This window comes from Lutjanus erythropterus, chromosome 21, assembly GCF_056507025.1.
Source record: "Lutjanus erythropterus isolate fLutEry1 chromosome 21, fLutEry1.hap2, whole genome shotgun sequence".
Taxonomy (NCBI): domain Eukaryota; kingdom Metazoa; phylum Chordata; class Actinopteri; order Lutjaniformes; family Lutjanidae; genus Lutjanus; species Lutjanus erythropterus.
In genome coordinates, this window is record NC_139337.1 from 25,225,527 (window position 1) to 25,247,247 (window position 21,721).

Below are 21,721 nucleotides of genomic sequence, written 5' to 3' on the forward strand. Positions count from 1 at the left end.
TTCCAAATAAGTATTTAACTCTGACACTTTCATACCAACTGCCATGTTATTGTAGAAAAAAAAAGGTTGCTTTGAAAGGGAAAAGTCATGGCACATCTAATATTTCCACACAATCAACTCCTACCCCTGATATTATTTATGCATCCAGTTGACCTATTTCTTATTTTAGTTTGTGTTGATCTCTATTTTACTCTTACAAGCCGTCAAGAATGCATCGTGTTCTTTAACAGTGTTTGATTGGCTCACATGGTACCAATCAACTGGTCTCTTGGCTGTCTGAGGAAGGTCAAATGCCAAACCTCAAACCTTTACAGCCGGCAGTCTCTGCCACACTGGAATGCATGGTGAGAAACACTTCAGCTTTCTAAAGTGAATAAAAAAAAACAAAAAAAAACTCAAAAATAAACTCTGAAAATGACCAAACACACGCTACACATGACATGTTTCACGGCAATCCCTTTCTTTACCAAAACATTTATTTAAGTCTAAAAAAAAAAAACATATTAAAGGCTTAAACTTTAGCGAGTCACATATTGAGCTCATAGAGTTTCAGATGAGCTCTGACAGTTGGCTGTTATTAGTCATCCAGTGTGGAAACACACCCACAGGAGTGAACGGGTAAAGGTTGGCAGCAGGACTGGTGTTTATTTCAGGAAGGAGCTCAGATTTGGTGACAGACATGGCATAGCAGGCTGAACCAGAGACGCTGAAGCCATCCTCTGGCACAGATGCACTCCGGGAGATAGTGGTCAAGGCGCCGCCGGCGTCGGTCACAGCGGCGCTCGAGGGAGCCGAGTGGTCATTTTCGGCCTCTGTGGTGGCCGGGCGGCGGGGAGAAACTGGAGCAGAGGTGACTTCCTCGAGCTTTGTGTGTAACGTCCTCAAGGTCACGGGAATGGACATAGACCTGTGACAAGAGACATTTTCTTAAATTTTTTTTTTAAGGGAGGAGGGATACTTTCATTGTTTTATATTTCTTCATGTACATCAAAAAATTAGACTACAATTCATAAAACTTTCTGATCATTAGTTCTTGCTATTAACGATATAAAAAAGGCACTTGGACAGATCTTGGACAGATAAAGCCTGCCGACAAATTTCTGTTCCTGGTGGTAGGAGAGACCCACCAAGATATTTGACTACTTGTTCCCAGAAAGGAGAAACCACAAAACAATTCCACAATAAATAAAGAAAAGTACCTGCTTTCTTTTGACACTTCAAGCAATAATTTTCCCTTCGTTGTCATCCAACTGTGTGATGTTTAACTAGTGTATAATAATACCTGTGTATGATTTTGTTGTGTGTAAAATGACCTAGTGCGTCTCTCACTGATCACCCTGCAACAGACTATGGTTTTCTATATATCCTCTATGTTTCACTTGATATCTCTTCTCCAGATTTTTTAAATTAAATTTTATAGTGTTTGGCATCATTTTCATTTTTAAAACACATTTTTAAACTATTGAGTCAATGTGTTTTACACCGCTGTGTATGAAAACAATCACAATCTTAATCTTTATCAAAGATGTTGATCCCTCTACAGGCGGGAGGCCCAGAGCATCTTCTTGCTTTCTCTAAAACTGTAAAGAATGAGGGGGGAGATAGTTAGAAAGTCATACCTCGTCATGACAGTAGAAAAGTATTCATTCAAAGAGGCATCCCCTATTCCTGCTCCAAACAAAGTGCAGCTAATCTGACGAGAATCAGATATGTTCACCAGCACTGTGGATTAAAAAGCACCAATAAGTCATAAAGTTTGTTTGTCATTATCTTAAATTATATACCCTATACTCTAAAAAAATCCAAGCCAAAACTGTATAAAGGCCATAGATGTTGACTCTGAAAAGTTTACATTTTTTTACATGATGAGGCTCTCGGGCTTAGTCTAAACATACTTAAACCCCAATAAAAAATATTCTGTGGTGAATGCTCACAAACGGCGAGGGAGTCGGTGTCAGGTCGGTGGAAGGTCACAGAGAAGCTCGTCTCAGACTCTGGAAGGACTTCGAAGTGCAGGTCACAAGCCAAACCTGACACAATCCACCAATTAATTAAATGTTTTCATCTTCCTGTCGACTTTGCATGCATTTCTTTGTCCATTTTAAACATATTCTGCAATATAAAAATTGTCCTGCCTGTTCTGGGACGCGGAGAAATGACACAGCTCCTCAGCAGGGTGTTGATGACACACTGATGTCGAAGCAGCTCCAGCAGGGCCGGGATGTGGGCAGGGTGGGTGAAGGGAATCTGGTCCACGACAGTCCCTCTGTGGGCAGGCACTTCCCATGCAGCTCCGGGGAGAACATAGCTGTGCATCACACCACCAGAAAGAGGCTGGACAGGAAAAAAAAGTAGTTAATCCTTTTATGTCAGTACATCTAATAATTCAGTTTGGAATGAACCCCATCACCTTTCACGTTGAGCTTAAAAGATGTGTTAAATATACAAACTACTGTAAAAATAGCATCCTGCTCATCTGTTGTCTCCTCGTGGCTGTTTGCACGCCCAATCAGAAGCTTGGGTAATGGTGCCCACTGCAGGTCAACATCTGGTATCGTCACACCTATATAACAGAGGAAGAGCAAGAGAGCATGTGATATGAGTTCTAACAGAATTTTTGAACATGTTTCATCTAATATTTATGCTGCAAAGTTGCCCGACCTGTAATTTGGCTGAGCTTGCTTACAAAATACTCCATCATTGGTATCGCTGGCTGCAGTTTGAGGAGAAAACAGGCCGGCAGCGTCTCAAACTGAGCCTCACTAAGCGGCAGGAACACAGGATCACTGCCACAGGACACAATTTCACCAGATTTAACACCGCTGGCACTGACATTCACATTCACAGTGGGATGCAAAACGAAGAGCATCCTGTCGAGCGAGGGATTAAACGGTAACATGTTACCCCCGTGGATCCAGCTGTGCAGGCTGAGGGATCACCGACACCATCTGAAGCTTGTGAGTCACATTACTGGCACCTACAGTCACCTGGGCTGCCTGGACGACTGGGTCTGTCATTTCTTCATTAAAAAACAAGAGCTTCTCAGGAAAAGCTATAACAGTTAAGGTCCTTTAAAGACTTTGAAGGAATGTGCGTCATGCATCCAAACATTTAACAGGTCTATTAGTAAACTATGTCAGTTCACCACCAGGCCAAAACTCAATCTGTTTGGTATCTCACGTAAATCTGAAGTGTTCGTGCCATTAGCCCGGCTGATATAGAACTGGATGGTCAGAGGGCAATCTGGAATGATAAATTAAAAACTGAATAAAAAGCTATTAAACATTTGTGCAGCACATTTCACACAAAAGAGCAACTGAAAGTGCTTTACAGGGGAAATAAAATCAGACATAAAATAATGATAGGATAAAAAACTTTGATGCATAAAAACAGACGATGTATGCACAACTTCTGTTTTGGCTTTTTGGTGTTCTGTACCTTCTTTTCCAGCTATCAGACGTCCAATCCTGCCATTGTTGATCATGTCCACTTGGAGGTCAGAGTCCTTTGGCACCCTGAGAATAATAATAATGAATAATAATGCAGGACAACCGTTAAACTGTACAATTAACCCGCATAACAGCTTCATAACTGCATGAAGCTTGTTTAAAACGAGCAAATGGGATGAATTTTGAGCAGATTATTTCCTGTGAAACTTGCATCAGTGATGAGTTTTCCTGATATTTTTGGGAACTTTGAATACAATCTTATGTCTGTATTATTTATTTCTTATTTTTAACAATCATACATGATAAACAGGCTTATTTCTGGACAAATTTAGTGTGTTTTGTTTTCCTTCCTGACACTTCTAATAGCTCTTTAGTTGTTTAACAATGTACTTTTCTTAATAATTTAAACTTAAAAAACAATTTCATTCTTCACAGGAAATTAATGAAATACTGAGATATAGGCCTACTGTTTACTTATCTTTTTAAAACTTTTCTTACACCACTTAAAATCCATAAGGTCTTGTGACCCCATGTGAAGCTTTGGCGACCCCTAGTGGGGACCGGCACCCCCAAGTTGGGAATCAGTGGTTATGAAAATTAGTTTTAAGTGCCCATCATATAATGCCAGAACTCAAAGTGATGTCCTTACATCATTTTGCATTTTAGTCCTCATATGTGAGAAGCTGCAGCCAGCAAATATTTGGCATTTTTGTTCGAAAAATGACTCAAACGATCATTGCCAATTTATTTTCTTCACCAATCAATGAATCAACGAATCAGCGCAGGTTTTGGACATTTTTGTTTTCATGTCTCTTACCTCTGCAACTGTGATATTTGCTGCAAGTCTTTCCCGAGGCATTGAAGAGATGTAAACAATTTTAATTTGATTTCACTGAAACAAAACAAGACACATTAAAAAAAGCTAAATGACTGCAAGAGGGTCAAGATTAAAGATAAAAAAGGTAAAAGTTATTTAAAAGAAGGTAGAGTACTTGTCTCCAGGCATGTTGTACTGGCTGCAGAGGCCTGACAACTTCATGGAGAACTCAGCAAAATTTTTTGACCTGTGCAAAAAAAAAAAAAAAAAAGAAAAAACAGTACAACCACCATCTAAAGATATCTTAAGGTAATCATTTAACAGCTCTGTCATTTCACATCTATAGTTAGGCTATAAAAGTGCTGCTGATTGTAAGCAAGATGTCACCATTTGAATTTACCGTCTCTCTAATGCTTACCTCAGCAGCTGAAGAAGGGATTCGCTGTGCTGCAAGACAATCTCATTTTATTATCACGCAGAGCGAAGAGGAGTAATGTGAACAGTGCGGTCCACTTACAACAGGGGATCCTCCATGTGGGGCCACCTTTATCTCCTCCACCCCGCCACATGGCAGCAAAACCACCTCCAGGTAAAACAAATCTGCTGTCAGGTAGCATGTGGCCTCGGTGATGTGGAAGCCCATTCTAGGGAGGAGAGAGTGTCGGGGAAAAAAATGTGTGCCACAGCGTATTAGAAAAGAAACAAGGTGCTATAATGAGGAAACTGTTAAAATAAAACGATAAAAGGGAGATCTGGTAGAGCTGTGAAATCAAATATCACAGCAAGTCTGCAATGTCGCAAACGACAAGGACAGAAAATGTACCCTTGTTGTTTGGCGGTCATTTCCAGACGAGACTTCATGGTGTTCATGGAAGACACTGAAACACACAGAGACTCATAACTAAAGGGAAATACATGAACAATCTTAATTGTAAAAAAGAAGTTGAGATATTATGTAAAACAAACAAAAACAGAATACAATGATTTGCAAAAACTTTTCTGACCTATACTCAACAACAAAATGGTGAACCTCACATCATCCTTGCTTGTGGATGACTAAGCCTTGAGGAAACCCCTTTAATACCAAAGTAAAATACTATCACATTACTTATTAACCTTATTAACAGGTGTTTTTTGAGCATTCCACAACTTCTTTACAACTTTATTGCCCCTGTCTTAACTTTTTTAACTTGTTGCAGACATCAAATTCAGACTGAGTACATATTTACAAAAAAAAAAAAAAAAAAAAAACACTATTCATTTAAATAGATGTGAGAATGATTTTCAAATTATTGCTTTCAGTTTTTATATATGTTTCACACAAAATCCCAGCTTTTTTTGGAATTGTGGTTTTACTAAAATACATACAGAACCATTAATATACTGTCTGTTTACCATTAAAGACCTCCTGGAGCCTTTCCAGGGATCTAACCAACGGCTCACAGGGTTTGGATTCATCTCTGGATTTGTCCTATTGGGGGACAAAGGGAAGAAAAAAACAACAATGGAGCAGTTGTGCAGCAAAGTCGCCCTTGTGTAAACAGTCCTTGGTCCTCCCGCCCATCCCACCACACACAAACTGCATGACACCATTGCAAAGGGAAGTGTTGACATTTGGATGCTTTGCACACTGGGATGGGTATGTTTTTAAAAACCGGCGAGGCTGCGACATTGCTGTACCTGAGCGTTATGCATTGCCCTCAGTGCTTGCCTGGTCCTATAAAAGTCCTCTTCAGCATCACTGCTGGCAGGAGACTGCACGACCAGCCCCAGCTGCCTGATCCCTTTGGACCACACATCACTTCAGACCACCAAGTAATCAAGTTTCTTTATCAGACTCCAGAGACTGACCACTGCCAAGCTCCACTTTGTATTAATCCAGAAGTATTATCTACCCCGCTGCTCCACCCATGACAAATCTTAAGAAAACTAACACACCCTCTCATAGCCTCAGCATACAAGACAGTATAAGAGTGCTAAATGCACAGAAAAGCACTTTGCAGGCTGTTTCCTGAGTTTAAAAGGCATCTGTATCTATAAGGCTTTGCACATTTGGACCCCTAAACCTGTAGCGTAGTGATTTACATCTGCAAATGGAGCATCTTCCAAAGAACTGAGCATAAAAAAGGTCCATGGGCGTCAATATTGCAAAAGCAAATGGCTGAAGCCAACAGATAGTGATCGCCTTGCCAAACAGGAGAATGTTAAACATACTAGGAACAAAGCCAAGGCCATAAGGCAACCTAAAAAACAAGCAACTTGACGGGAAGTGAATCCAAGTCACCATCAATGCACAGACTGCTGATCTGACAACAAAGACTCGTGTGTTCCAGGATGGATGATCTCATTCTCAGTGCATCACCACACCAGTTCCTGATTAGCAGCACATCATCATATTAGAGAGAAGCCACCCAGTGATTAGTCTCATAACTTTTATTTAAGCAATCATCACCCTTTTCTGCACAGAACTAATGAGGGATTTCAAATTACCCTGTCAAAGGTAATATTGTATGATCAACGTGATTTGCACTGTGGTATTAGAGAAGGGAGTTCAAACAAACATGGATGAAAACAGCATGCATGTGAGGTAATGTTTACTGGATTTTTTCTTACCATGCATCTTCGGACGAGCTGAAATGTTTCATTCCATGTCTTCTCTGCAAATTTCAAGTGCAGGTCAGACATTATGGTTGTTGCCTTCATCACTAAAGCATTAAAAAGGGAGGAAAAAATATCACAACATTAAGCTACTGCTTTTTTATCTGGTTATGAAACAGTCTTAATTTATTACTGATGCCTCAATATGACCTAACTACATAAGTTTACAATACCTTATGCAAGATGACTGGCTGTTTCTATATTTTTATAATGGTTGTTTTTAATGCCTGCCACTGGGTCGGATTCTCCGTGAAACTAGCTGAAATAAGTCTGTTTTTACATTTTCCCAGGCAAAGTGAGTAGTGCATTAGCCAGTTAAATGAAGCAGGATGAGATTGTTTCTTTACATAATTTCATTTTTGTTATTTTTTTGTGGCTATTTCAGTGGAAACAACCACTTTTGTCCACAGGGGCCTCCAAAATCAACAACATATTTAAGTTCCTAGTAGTTGCTTTAAGTAAATACATAGTTTTAGGTAATTTTAAAGTATATTTTTGCAGTAGACAAGCATTTTTTCAAAGAGGTCAAATATTGCAGTCACAAGCGCAGTACCCAAATCAATGCAATTTTTCTGGCACAGGAAAATTGTGTGAAAAAACAGCATTATAATTAAATAGTTGTGCTGCAGAGATGTCCTGGCCTTTGTTTGGTACAGACCCCAACAAATCACATCATTATGATTTTAATAGGGTTTTTTTTTTTTGCAGTATGTCAAAAATAATTGTATCATATTGTTACAAATAAAGTTATTCAGTCCTAGGACGCTTTTTTTTTAACACCTTGGCTAGGGACTACAGATGAAAACAGCCTTTCTAGCATTTTTATTTTGAGTATTTATGAATTTGCATCGTCCCTTCTCTAAATGCAGTAAACTAAACTAATTAATGTTAAAAATGTAAGCATTCAGCTGCTTATTTAAAAAATAAAAATAAAATAAAACAACATTACCTGCCTCCTCAAAGTCTATTTTACTCTTGCTGACTTGACAAGGAGTCTCCTCCTGAACAAACGTGCAAACATTTATGCGGATTAACTAATTATTCAATTATCTGGCATGTTAAACCCACTGCACTTAATCTGCATTTTATGTTCAACCACAGGGCACATAACCAAAATAACTAAGAAATTATTTCATTATCACGACTGTTGGTATTTTTTATTAGTGGTAAATTAGTGTTAGATTTAGACAAAAAGTAAACGTGAGTGTTGTCTGATTCTCCCAGGCGGGCGGGCGTTGTCAGACGGAGCCAAGCCCACAGGACGTGCAGTCAGTCTGCTGCTAACAGCTACCAGCCGAGTCTCTGGAGTTAGCTCGGGAGCTAGCCATGAGCTAACAAGCAGCTAGCTGACTCTTTTCATTCTGCCACCATAATTCAACCTCCGTCAAACGTCGTGCCAGGGTGAATACTGTTTAATTTACTGGTAGGTGATGTTATTCACTGAAACGCTGTTGTTGTTAGTCTTGCTGCTGGTCATGTGTGCTCTCTCCTTTTTTTTTTAACGTCGCATCATTTAGTTGTGATTAGCTGCTTGTTATCGTTTGCTAGCCTTTTTGCTAGCTGGCTGGCTGGCTGGCTAGCGAGGAAGCTGCTGAGTTTGAAGGGATCGACCGAACATCTGTTGCTGGGTATCTGATTTTAAAGATTTGGCTTTTATGCGTTACATGAGTCTCTGCCTTCATCTTGAACTTCCTCAAATGTTAATTAACGGCCAGGTGATGCTAACCTGCTCGGTGGGTTAGTTAGCTTGTTAGCCGCATCGCCCACTGTAAGTCAACCTGCTAGCTTAGTTTACCTGCAGCTGACATGTCATCAGCTAACTTGCTATTAAGTTAACGTGATTATTAGAGTGTTGCGCATCTTTATGTGCAATTTCAGCCATGTCTTACTGTGAAAAATGAGGTGAAATTGACACCTGCTCAGCTAACAGTTAAGACCATCTTATTATAATCTTGTCGTGCCAGTGTTATTAACGTTATTGAGAGCCAATTTCATGATCTACAGATAATTGTGTTAAGCGACTATGACACATCTAATTACAGCTACACCCTATATTGAGGTCATCATTTAACCTCAGGCAAATAGTTGTCGTTATAGCATTTCTATGTCTTTTTCTTATTACATTTTGAACGTTTTAAGCACTTGAACATGCCTCGTGTGTCTTAAAATGTTACATACGGACACATATGAACATAATCTCTCCTTAAAGTGACAGTCCACCTCAAAATCAGAAATACATGTTTTCCTCAGACCTGTATAGTGCTGTTTAACCAGTTGGATTGCTTTAGTGTGAGTTGCCCAGTTTTTGAGGTATCAGCTGTAGAGATGTATGCTTTCACTTTGGGGCTGCACATTTAATTGCAGTATTATCAAAACTGCAATATGGCCAAGTGCAGTATCCAAATTGCTGAAGCAGAATTAAATTGCAGTTATAAGATAAAGGAGAAATGTTTGAGAATACAGTTTTATAATGAAGTATTGTAGTGCTCTTGGTCTCCAGATGAAAGAAAACATGTTTGGTTGGTACAGAGGCCAACAAGTGTCACATCATCTCGATGATAATATTTTTAATATTAACATATTTTATAATATTTTCAGTAATGAAAATTATGAAGAAAAGTGAATTCTCACTATTTGCATTGTATATATCAGTTGCAGTTTCAGTCAGACTAATTGCAACATGATTCTTTTACCATATTCTGCAGCCCTGCTTCTCTCAAAAATTGTGAATCTAGTTGGCATTATCCAAAGACCTTTTTGTGAACAGTTTCACTTATGAATTACTTTCTTTTTACCTACTACTTTCTTTTTTCCAATAGAAAGAAAGTAGTACATGAAACTACTCACAGCAAGGTCTGTGGATTATCTTTAGTAATTGTGTCATGATTTCTGGGAAGAGTTACCTCTGAGTTTCATTTCATTTTTTTTTTGTTACTTTGAGCACCACAAGCTGACTGCCATTTAGTTCCATTATATTCAGATGGCAGACACGTCTATAGCTGATATTTTTGAAACTTGGCAACTCACATGAAAACAATCTACAGGGTTTCCCCCAGCAAAGATGGTTGGTGGCAGGTATCTGTTGAGGGAGGCTGGCGGCCAAGTGCCTGGTGCTGGCCAGCGACAGACCGATGGCAGCATTAAGGTCAAGTCCTTTAACTTTTGTGAAAACATAATCGGGTCAGTAATCACAGAATTGATAATTTAAAAAAGACATAACACAGATTCCATAGGGCCCTGGATTAAATTGGTGCTAGAAGCTGACTAGATATTTAGAAATATTTCTAAGTAATGTCTTGTTATAAATAAGTAATTATTCAATATGCATATTATATATACTATACTATACTATAGTATAGTTTTCTAAAGAATGTGACAATGTACAGTCTTTGAATACTGTTTCAACAACAGCAAAAGAAATTAAATTGTGATTTTCTTGACTTGTATATTAATTTCTTAAATTGACAAACATTTACTGAAAGTGAAATTTCCAGAAGAGACTCGTTTTCATTGCCCTCTCCCAGTTTTCTCCAGGGGTCACAATTCTCCCGAGTTTCTCCAGATTTAAGAGAGATTTTCACACCACCAAAGTTCTGAAGAAAAGGGTCCCTTTTTTCTAAGAGCAGCATAATTGTAAAATATTCATATTCTGTGTTACTGTAATCTAATTTGAAATTCACTTGGTAACGCTGAATGCTGTGGTCCCATTGTGTTTTTGCAGCTAACAACTGTCATTTATAAGTCATATTCTGGCATCTGTTTGCAAAAAAATCTGTACATTACGTATTATTCCATTTTCATTTGTTTAAAGTCACCGGGATGCAGGAAAGAACGTCTATGAAACTCCTTGTGTTTTTTGAGGTCTCAGTGTTGACAAGTATAACTGAGGCCTGGTGGGCCACTGGGCTTGCAATACACAGGGGAAATGATGGATAAATAGCACTGCAGGCCAGGGGAAAGATATATTTGATTTTGGGGTGAATTGTCCCTTTAAAACTATTTGTTAAGAGGTATATTTCCTTACTAAGGAGGTTTAAATGCTTAAGGTAAAAGGATATTTCCTTCAGCACTAAATCGTAGTATTGGCTTTCAGTGCACAGACCCCCTTTTGTTAATTTGTATAATGACCTATTGGCTGCATTCCCATCTTTATCCCTGATCCCCAGAGGTCTGTGTTGGCCTGCGATAGGAAAGAGCATTAACACGCACTTCAGGACATCATGGTATTCCCATAGTCTTCTTGGACTGTCTCGTATGGGAAACTGACCACTAAATCGCTTCGGCATGTGTCAGATTTTATCCACTGCTGTCAGAGTTTGGAAAATACTGCCAGATGTTACCCAGAAGCTTTTAAAAAGTTATATTTCTTGTGCTAAATGGCTTCCACAGGTTCCTCTTGGGTTTGGTTGGAATTTGCCTACTGTTTGTCGTGATGTACAGTATTTGTATGTCATTGGTAGGTTTTCTGAGGATGCCACAAACAGGTTGTAAATGTATTTGCGGTGGTCTGACATTCGGCACGCTAAAGATGGCTGTAAAATAGCATTAGAGCTGCAATTATTAGTTGATTAATGGATTAGTTGATGAAAACAAAATTAGTTGCAAACTAGTTGGATAATCAATTAGTTGTTTAAGTAATTTTCCAAGCAAAAATGTCAAAACATTTACTTAAATGTAAGTATTTGCAGCTTTACTTTGTTATTTATGATAGTAAATGACGAGTCCTGAGAAATTATGATGAGCATTTTTTACTTTTTTTTTTTACCACTTATAGACTAAATGAGTGATTGAGTAATTGTGAAAACAGTCAGGTTAATCAGTAATGAAAATAATTGTTAGTTGTAGCAGTATTGCACAAGCTGGCTCTGTATTTGTCATTTTGCTGATCTGTAACACTGACTGTGAATGCACCAACCTTTTTTACCTTCACACTCTTATATTCCTGCAATGTCTGAAAGGAAGAATCACACAAATACTATTTCTTGCATAATGTAATCTAATTGTATAATAGGAAATACTGCTTTTATTGCTTTTTGTCGTAACAAAGAAAAATTAAGTAAAAGAAAAGTGTTCACTTTTGCTTTATTAAGGGAAATGTAATCTTTTTGCGGTCACATAGGTGCAGGAAGGAGTGAAAAATGAATGAATGATACTGACTATGAAGCAGTTTCTAATTCATCAATCTAGTGCCAGTGGTCATTACCACATTTTATATTTCTATAGTCCTAACATAAGGTACAGAGAATCATCCTCAGCACTACATTCGTAATGTAATGGCAGTTTCTCGTGGTTTCATTTTATTGCTATGAGACACAATGATGGCTATGCAATCTAGCTGCAGAAATGGAATCTAGAGACACGGAAATGATGATGAAACATCTTAGGATTTCTTCTCTCTCTTTTTTTTTCAAATTTTTTTCTCCCCAGGAATTATCATTTGGCCCTTTGTTGCAGCTGGAATCCTCGCACTGATTTTACGGTCTTCTTTTCACAATCTTCCCCTCCACATCCGCCTCCACGTTGAACTTCCTCCCTTTTACACTCGGATCTCTTGGTACACAGAGCCATGGCAGCTGCTAAGCCAAAAGGGCAGAACTCTCTAGCCCTTCACAAAGTGATTATGGTGGGCAGTGGAGGAGTCGGCAAATCAGCCCTCACTCTCCAGTTCATGTATGATGAGGTAAGCAACTCGCATCACGGCGAGTAAAATTCACATTGTGTCTCTTTGTGGGAATAATGGATGACCAAGTCAACCACTGTTGTTAACACAATCTTCATTTTTCTCTTACCATAGTTTGTTGAAGACTACGAGCCCACCAAAGCAGACAGCTACAGGAAGAAAGTGGTGCTGGACGGAGAGGAGGTACAGATTGACATCCTCGACACAGCTGGACAAGAAGACTACGCAGCCATTCGGGATAACTACTTCCGCAGTGGCGAGGGCTTCCTCTGTGTGTTTTCCATCACAGAACTGGAATCATTTGCAGCAACAGTAGACTTCAGGTCCAGTAGCATTTCAATTAGACAGTTTCCCATCCATTAGAATTAATGACACTGACCATTAGGTATTTTTACCCTGCTTAAAAGAAACAAACATGCCTTTCTGTCATTTTGTAACATCATTAAACTGTATTTTCTATATTTTAACTTCATTCACATTATACTTAAAAAGGGTTAGTTTGTATTGGTTGTATGAAAGTCCAAATGCACTGAAAACTTCCACCTATTGTTTTAAATGACTGAACCAAAAGTGTTATTAGGCGTGTCAGACTGCCTTGACGCCTCCGCTCAAATCTTGTTTTGAACTTAGAGCGTCAAATGAAGACCAAAGCTTTTCTTCCTGTTGTCATAGTACATGCATTGGAGAGTACTAAACAGAGAAGATGGTGCTGACAGGGCATCAATCTTGATGTTCCTGTATATTTCTGTTTACTAGTGAAGTATCCAGGTGCCGTCTCTCCCTCGTCATCTCCTTGGTGTATGTTGGTCTTCAGATTTTCTATCTTGGCCTTTCAAATTAAATTTGAAAAAGATGATTATTGCACACCATTCAGTATGACGCCATTATATAGACTGACCTGAAAAAGGGTAAGAAATAATATTTTATGAAAGAAATACATTATTCTTAAAAATAATACTGCACAAATAAACCAGTATGTATAAATTGTGACCTTATTCCAAAATACTGGTGGTTCTGTGGTGTTGGCATTTCAAATCTAACGCCTGCAGTGCACCGACTCACATGTGTCAATTATTGGTTTCAGTGCATTTGGGACTTAAGTGCATAGTCATTGTATTACCTACAGTTGATGGCAGTTTGCATGCTCTCAGCTTGAAAAAGCAGCAGGCAAACTCATGTAGGAAGCTAGGCAATGTACTGCTTTGGACAGGGTCAGTGACAAAATGTATTTTAGACAGCTAAACGGCAGCCCATCTAAAAAACAAAATCAGTTTAAGTGTTCGCCAGATTTAGAACATTTTCACTTCTTCACCTCGCTGTCAGACAACTTATGTCACTCGCTGTGTCACTGTCTCCAAAGCAATCAGACTGTTTTGACAAAAAAGTAATTTTACTTCACAGAACACGGGAGTTGCTGGTTTACCGCTGTCTCAATCTGTTAGTTTGTTTGTGTTCTTGTGTGAAGGAGTTTGGTGGCTTTGAAGTGGGCATAGCTGCTTCAGTTTTATATGAGAAAGGGCTGTCCGATGGCAAGTGATGAAAATGTTCTAAATGTAGTGTAAACTTAAACTGATATTGATGTTTGTGGTGGGCCTTTTTAGGAGGCTAAAATATGTTTAGCTGCTGATCCTGTCTACAGCAGTACATTGCTTGTCGTCCATGCTGGTACTTCCGTTTGCTTCTCCAAACTAAGAGTGTGCCGAACACCATTTACTGTAGGTAATACTCTCACTACGGATAAGTACCTCATAAAACTCCACTTGAAACAATCCTAACTATCCCTTTAAGGCTACTTTAGCAGGCAGTAGTCTCATTATTTACATAATTCATGGCTGAATGACATTTCCTGCTCCACAGAGAGCAGATTCTGCGAGTGAAAGAGGATGAGAATGTGCCCTTCCTCTTGGTCGGTAACAAATCAGACTTGGACGACCGACGGCAGGTCAGCGCAGACGAGGCGAAGGCGCGTGCTGAGCAGTGGGGCGTGTGCTATGTGGAGACTTCTGCCAAAACCCGTGCCAATGTTGACAAGGTGCGTTTGTCTAACTGAAGATTAGCATCATTGGTTAAATATGTTGACACTGAACACACAAAGAAATGTGACCCCCGCTATTTTTTGTATTTTAATTAACAGGTGTTCTTCGACCTGATGAGAGAGATCCGGGCGAGGAAAATGGAGGACAGCAAAGAGAAGAACGGGAAGAAGAAAAGCAAAAGTTTGGCCAAGAGAATTAGAGAGAGATGCTGTATTTTATAGTGGTAAGAGAGAGCAGGATAGCTGCTTGTGTACATATACATTTCTCAGACTTTTGCATTTATTTTGTGCCCATACCTGACCATGACTTTCTGTTCCTGGCTAACAGGACATCTGACCGTGTGTCAGGGAGTAGTAAGGTGGCACTCCATACACCATTTATAGCTCTAACTTTTTATGTGCTGACACTCCAAATAATTTATGTACTCTCTCTCTTACTCTGACCACATTACAGAGTGTAATAAATGGGTGGTGTTTTAATTTAGGCCTAAGCTTGACAAGAGGCTGAGCCCTGAAATGTTACAAAAAACCTTTCATTGTAAAGTTCGATGTGTATAATATATTCAGACAACTGTGCAGTTCAAAAGAAAAGATACAAATGATGGTGTCAGAGCCAAGGTTTAAACGGGGAGGATGTAACTGGAGCTTGGGTAGGAAATGTAAGTAAGTAGTGTCAACCCAGAATTCATCAAGTGCCACCAAGGAAATGTACATTGCACTGGTGAATCTACGAAGCATTTTAATTGAAAAGATTGTTGCGTCAATTAAGCCAGAGCCGAAATTTGATGCCATTCCTATTTGTCGTTTTACACCTCGATTTTACTACGTGGTATGGTTATGAACACTTATTTTTATCTGTGAACTTTTCTTTTCTTCTCCTCTATCATATCAACCAGTGTAAGATAAGCGCACTAATGTTTCCGTTTTTTCTCTCCCCCTTCGCGTCACTTTTGTCGAGTCTTTTCAGAATGCACAAACGACATTGATCATTACCCTTAAACCTGTGAGGGACTTTACAACACTTGAACTTTTTTCAGACCTAACATTTCAGAAGTTTTACCTCACTCGGCTAATGACTTTCATTGCCTTTTATTTTATTTGCGACAAAGGAATCCCTGGTGCTCTGATAAAAGGCGATTCCTCAACACTACATCCTTTACATGCTGTCTCTGAACACATCCGAAAGTTGATCAAATGAATAGCTTCCAGTCATGTAAAGATTTCTTTTGCCAATTTTACTTCTCCTGGCTCAGACTTTTAATCACCAACCTTGTATTCCTCTCTTTTTTTAACCTAAATGTATTTCTTAATAGGGATTTAAGTGTGAATAAATTAATGGATAGATGATTTTAAGGCATTAAATTAAAAAAAATGGATGCAGGCTTGATAGAAGTGAGGTGATACCTGTCCAAAAAGGTTGTTCTCAGTCACCAAAGACAAATGCTAGCTAGTACAAACAAGTGCCCACTTATAAATGGAAGTGACAACTTGCTATAGTGAGCATGAGAAGTAAAACTGATGGTGGCAAAGGTTGAAGGGGAATTTCATTCTACATGGCCTGGGGAAGAAATGAGAGGTTATGAGGAATTTAGTATTTCATGTACAGTGCATCACTGTTGCCTCTCTGTCAATTGTGAATGTGAATAATCCTCCCAAACCCTTCCTGTTTGCCTGTAATCTTAGGCTGCCAAGAGTTTAGAGGTCATTGACTTTCTGCTTTGTTTACCTTTTTATGTAAGGCTACCTGGTGTTATAAAGCTATAAGGACACCTTAATGATTTCCCACATTTTTTTCTTTTGGTTTAGATGTAGGAATGCTTTTACTGGCAAGTGAAGATTGAAGCAGTGTAAAAATAAATTGGCAAAATGAGAATGTGATACATGATTTTAGACCAAAACACACTGTGAAATCTGCTCCTCCATTCTCTTAGTTTCCCTTTATGACTGAGCCACCTTTTATTTTTTAACCACAAAAACTACTAACTTATTTAAAATAACTTATTTGATTATTATGAGTCTGACCAACATCCAGAGGTTGTTGTCACATTTCACTCTGATCCAGTTGAAGTCTTTAAAGGGACAGCTCACCCCAAAATCAAAATATTTTTCCTCCTGCCTGTAGTGCTATTTATCCACCTAGATTGTTTGAGTGTGAACTGCAGAGTTTTGGAGATATCAACCATTAGGGCAACTATTTAGATAATCACTGAATTGCTGTGAGTCGATTTTTTGATAAAACAAAGTCCAGATTCTCTGATACAAGCTTCTCAAATGTGAATATTTTCTGGTTTCTTAAGTAGCACCAAGTAGTAGGACAAAACAAGACATTTGAGGATGTTAATGTTGCATGCGTGCCACTACATCATGAGTACAAGCCTGTTGTCCATGAGTAGTTGCACACTTCCAGCTGCGCTGTGATAAAGTAAGCATTTAGTAGAAATAAAATAGTTCCTACATTAAACAGCTCACAGCAAGGTCTGTGGATTATTTTGAGTAACTTGGTCTTGATTTCTTGAAAGACATTGCTGTTGATGAGTCTTTGAGCACCACAAGTTCAGGGCCATCTAGTTATTATATTTGAGAAAAGTGATATTTCTACGGCTGATGTCTCCAAAACTCTTCAGCTGACACCAAACCAATCTAGACAGATTAATAGCAGTACAGATAAGATGAAAAATGTGTGTTTTGGATTTTGGGATGAACTGTCCCTTTAACAGAAGAGTAAACGTGTGTTGCTAACAGCAACTGCTCACCATTTACATTAAAGGATTTCCTCAGCCAATAGGATGCCCAACACTGGAGTCTATGCAAAAATGATTGTCGTAATTGCAAATAGGACGAGAATAAGAAACCTGGAAACAGATCGAAACATTGTCAGTGTCTGTAAACTGCTTTTAATGAGACTGAAGTGAACCGTTTTATATTTCAAAATACTTCCTCATTGAACCTCTGAGTTAATACATAAACACTAAAGAACCCCTGGCTTTGATTATAGGCTTTGTTTGTCATGTAATAAAGTGTGTCCATTGTACAAAAAGACAGTAATACAGAAGAATATTTGAGGTATTTCTTGCTAACTGAAAAGCACACAGTAGAGAGAGTTAGAGTTTAAAGATAGGAGTGTGAGACGAGATGAAGCAAACTTGAACCCAAAATATTAGGACCCCATGGCATCAGAATGTTTGGAAAGTAGTTTGGGTTATTATGTTCTAAGGGCTAACCTCCAGTACACCATACCATGATTGAAACACCCCTGAAAGTGGCAGCGACAGGCGCAGAAACTGACATTACAGTGTAAGAATCACAGTCTGTTATGGCATTACCTTCCTTAGCTTATAGCCATTACATTAACTGCTGTGTGTCTTCATCAGCAGACGCTACTATACTTAAAGTGACCACCATAGTGCTTGCTTACTCTAACATTGGCTTTACACAGTCTAATTCTTGTTTCAGTGCTTTTTTTTTCCAGAAGTACATTCATAATTATTCTACTACTTTTCTTTGTCTTCATGTATAATTTAATAGACTTGATGGCCCAAATATTTTCAGCAGGATTTAAGGGGTGATACTAAAACAGATATTTGTGTGAAAGCTATGAGCAAACTGTCCTACTGGGTATTCAAATAACTTGTTTTTGCCTTTTATATAAATACCCTTGGAATAAAAAAAAAAAAGATATCTATGTCTTTGATTGGATGGTTGTATGTATGCCATCGATTAAATGTTTCCTTCATGTTTACTTATTTTGAACATAACCACTAATGTAGCCTATCTGTTTGTGAATGCAAGAGGTGAAGCTTACATTTCAATTCATTTTTTGTGAGTTATTTGGAAATGGCAAATAAAGTGGATATTACTAATAACATTTTCCAAACGCATCCAGATATTCTTTGTGTGAAGATTCATGTCTCGGCTTGGGTTGTTAAACCGAACTGCTCGACTCTTCACATTTTGCTGCTCATATGTCCGTGAACATGTTAAATCCCACCTGATTGTGATTTTCTACGTCAGAGGAACATGGAACCGTGAAATTAAAGAATTTTACACCATTAGTTACACTATCCAAGCAGCGAATTCTCAGATATATCTTTTCATCTGTTAATTAATTTTCTTATGACTTTACCTCAGGTTTTACCACATTCGTAAGGCAGAGTGTGACTGCAGTAGATTGTTCTTGTTGCACTGTAGTGTGCGTGCAAGCACAAACAGCTTATCTCTGCGTTTACACAATCACACAGTTTCTTTGTGTTGCATATGTGGTCCTACTAATGCATGGTTATGCCAATGTCATGGAGAAGGACAGGGGGAAGTATTGATTTACCATAGTGCAAAGGTGGATATGTTGCTGTGTGCTGTTTCATAACAGTACTACTTGAGTGTTACAACAGTGTTCCCGAACCCTGGTCCTCAGGGCCCACTGTCCTGCATGTTTCCCTGCTCCAACACACCTGATTCAAATGATCAGGTTGTCATCAGGCTTCTGCAGAGGCTTGATGACGAGCTGATCATGTGAATCAGGTGTGTTGGAGCAGGTAAACATCTAAAACATGCAGGACAGTGGGCCCTGAGGACCAGGGTTGGGGAACACTGTGTTACAAGACTACTAGAAACATACTGTTGTTTTAATGTATTAATGTTTTTATTTATTAATGTTTTCCACATAATGAGGTGTTTAAAAACAGGTTTAAAAACCTGTAGAGAAATAGGAGAGGTGTGTGACTGTATTCAATGACCATAAGAGGACACAAAAAACGTGGAATATAATTTGTAACAAGATGAAATGGGGTACGTACATATTTTAAAAAAAAACAGGTTTTTAAGCCTCTATGGTACAGTCTTGCTACTAGGTAACAACCATTTTGGGCCCTTAACACTCACAATATGTCCTCAGTTATGATGCAATCCCTTAAAAGAGAGACAGTGTCCTAATTAAAGTAATAGCAGTGTTTTAATTTGTCACATGACTCCAGAGGTCATGTTGAATCCCTTTTTGCAGCCTTCTTCACATGTTTCAGCTCCATCATCTCTCTCCACAAAAATGGTCTGAAAACAAATCTTTATGTCAATTTACAATTTGAGGAAAAAATGAATGCACATTAATCGATGAGTAAAGTTTCATTTCTAATAGTTTAATGTGCTTTATTTGATCATAACGTAAAGGAAAACTGTTAAAATGTAAAAGTTGTAACACTGTACCATTATGGATTCCCACCATGACATTTTTGAGATTGTGTATTTAGTTTTATGTGCTGTTCAGATAATACAAGAAATGCATCGATAGCTATTTTATTTTAACTTAAAAGCAGTGAGCAGCAACACAAGTGGTGGCATTATACTGTACATCAGGAACGACACACACCAAATAACGCAAATATAACAAATGATCAACCCTGAAATGTGACTCACTGCCTTGTTATGGCAAGGGTTTGTGGTAGTTTGGTTTGACAGATTGTTGCTGTAAAGTTTGCTGAAATATGTTTACACTCTGAAACACATTCATTCCCACAGGCTGCTCTACAACGGCACAATGCTGCCTGAAGGTAACGTCCAGGCAAACAAACTTAGAGGTTTAAGGCACTGCTAATGACAATAGTCCTGATGTCCTTCTGATGTGTGAGACATTTCATCGTTTCAAAGAAGGGTTTCATTTTGTGCATAAACTTTTGAACATTGTGTTTCCTTTGAGACCATTTTCACGTATGGATATGAAACTTCTGAGAAGATTTGAAATAACGACATGTCAGGATCATTTTCCCCATAATAAAGATTAAAACCTGTTTTCTGTAGATTAATCTTCCTCTAGTAAATGGGAATGAATAAATGTAAAATAGTCTTTGTGCTGGTATCACAGAATACTCAGGAATCAGGAAGATCATTTCTATATTTTATTAGAAAGTGGTTTGTTGTGTAGATTTAATTCATAGTTTTAAAATAAATTTCATTAACTTAATTATTGACAAAATATTTGTTATTGTACATCCAAATAAAAACTTGTTTAATGTTCTCCAAGTGATCATTCCAATAGGGTTTGTATTATATTTTGAGTTTTTAAAAATCTTTATTTAGCATGCCATCATTTGAAACAGTAGTTCTTAATATTTCTGATCCCCCAGAATAATTAGGTTGGTTTTAACAATCCCTGCAACAAAAATCTATATTATAGAAAGTTAGAGTTTATTTTCCGGAGCTTGGTGGGAGCTCAGGGCTCTGCTGAAAATCAGAATAAGAAATACTTGATTAATCCCCAGGGGGAAATTGCTCATATCACATATGCCCCCATTCATGAATAGAAATTATGTAAGCATGGAGAAATTGAGAAAATAGAAAAGCAGTATATAAAAATATGTACATTCTGCTACAATATATAACAAAATAGTATAACAACAGTTAACAGAAACATATGCATAAGTATGTAAAAAAAAAAAAAAAGATGGTGCCTTGTTGTCTAATCTGTAGCAGTAAAACGCTGGTGCCTTGTGTAACTGCTGTTAGTGTTGGACTTTCAGTTGACCCACCTTGAGACACAAGGTTTCTCCAGTCTCCTGTTGAGTCTTAAGCTGGAATAGTTTTTCTAAGCAGCCATCACTCCATTGTAGTCGTCCCATCTGATAGTTAGCAGAACTGCTTGATAGCTGCTTGGTTGAACATGATGCTGGGGCCCAAAAGTGCTAAAATTAGATTTTTTTTGTGTGTGGTGTTTATGTCCAACTCATGTACATACACAAATTATATCACTGGCACAGACAACGTTATGTAAAAAGCATTCCCCAGTCTAAAATATGACCCATGCTTGCTGGACTGGAGTAAATTGTTATGTTTACTATTTTATGTGAAATAATGCCAATGCCATTTTTTGTTAGCTGCCTCCTGGTTCTCGCTTAGTGCTGGTTGCCACAATATTTTATTTCTGGTGACCCTGAGAAATTATCTCACAACCCCCTTGAGGGTCCTGACCCCCAGGTTGAAAACTACTGATTTACAACATGTGACAGTACAAGAAAAATACAGAAAACTTTAGGCATCATAGTAAGTATCATCACAGGCAAGACCTTCTTCTCAAGTATGAAGCAGTCAAGTCAAGT

The 21,721-nt window shown here is 38.3% G+C and overlaps 2 protein-coding genes across 2 annotated transcripts; one reads left to right on the plus strand and one right to left on the minus strand.

The window, feature by feature from the left end:
* Positions 1-458: 458 nt before the first annotated feature.
* med1l (mediator complex subunit 1-like) lies at positions 459-8,535 on the minus strand. Its single transcript, XM_084710368.1, is given in 17 exon segments — positions 459-907; positions 1,620-1,722; positions 1,935-2,030; positions 2,136-2,334; positions 2,451-2,563; positions 2,662-2,786; positions 2,905-3,019; positions 3,181-3,243; positions 3,439-3,515; positions 4,267-4,341; positions 4,442-4,513; positions 4,685-4,729; positions 4,731-4,910; positions 5,090-5,144; positions 5,662-5,737; positions 6,880-6,971; positions 8,366-8,535. Coding segments are annotated over 17 exon segments (1,845 nt in total). The 5' UTR covers positions 8,367-8,535; the 3' UTR covers positions 459-549.
* On the plus strand, positions 8,148-15,986 carry ralaa (RAS like proto-oncogene Aa). Its single transcript, XM_084710367.1, has 5 exons — positions 8,148-8,347; positions 12,352-12,604; positions 12,719-12,927; positions 14,462-14,636; positions 14,739-15,986. Exons 2-5 carry the CDS (start codon positions 12,491-12,493, stop codon positions 14,859-14,861), a joined length of 621 nt encoding a protein of 206 aa, XP_084566493.1. The 5' UTR covers positions 8,148-8,347; positions 12,352-12,490; the 3' UTR covers positions 14,862-15,986.
* Positions 15,987-21,721: the final 5,735 nt, after the last annotated feature.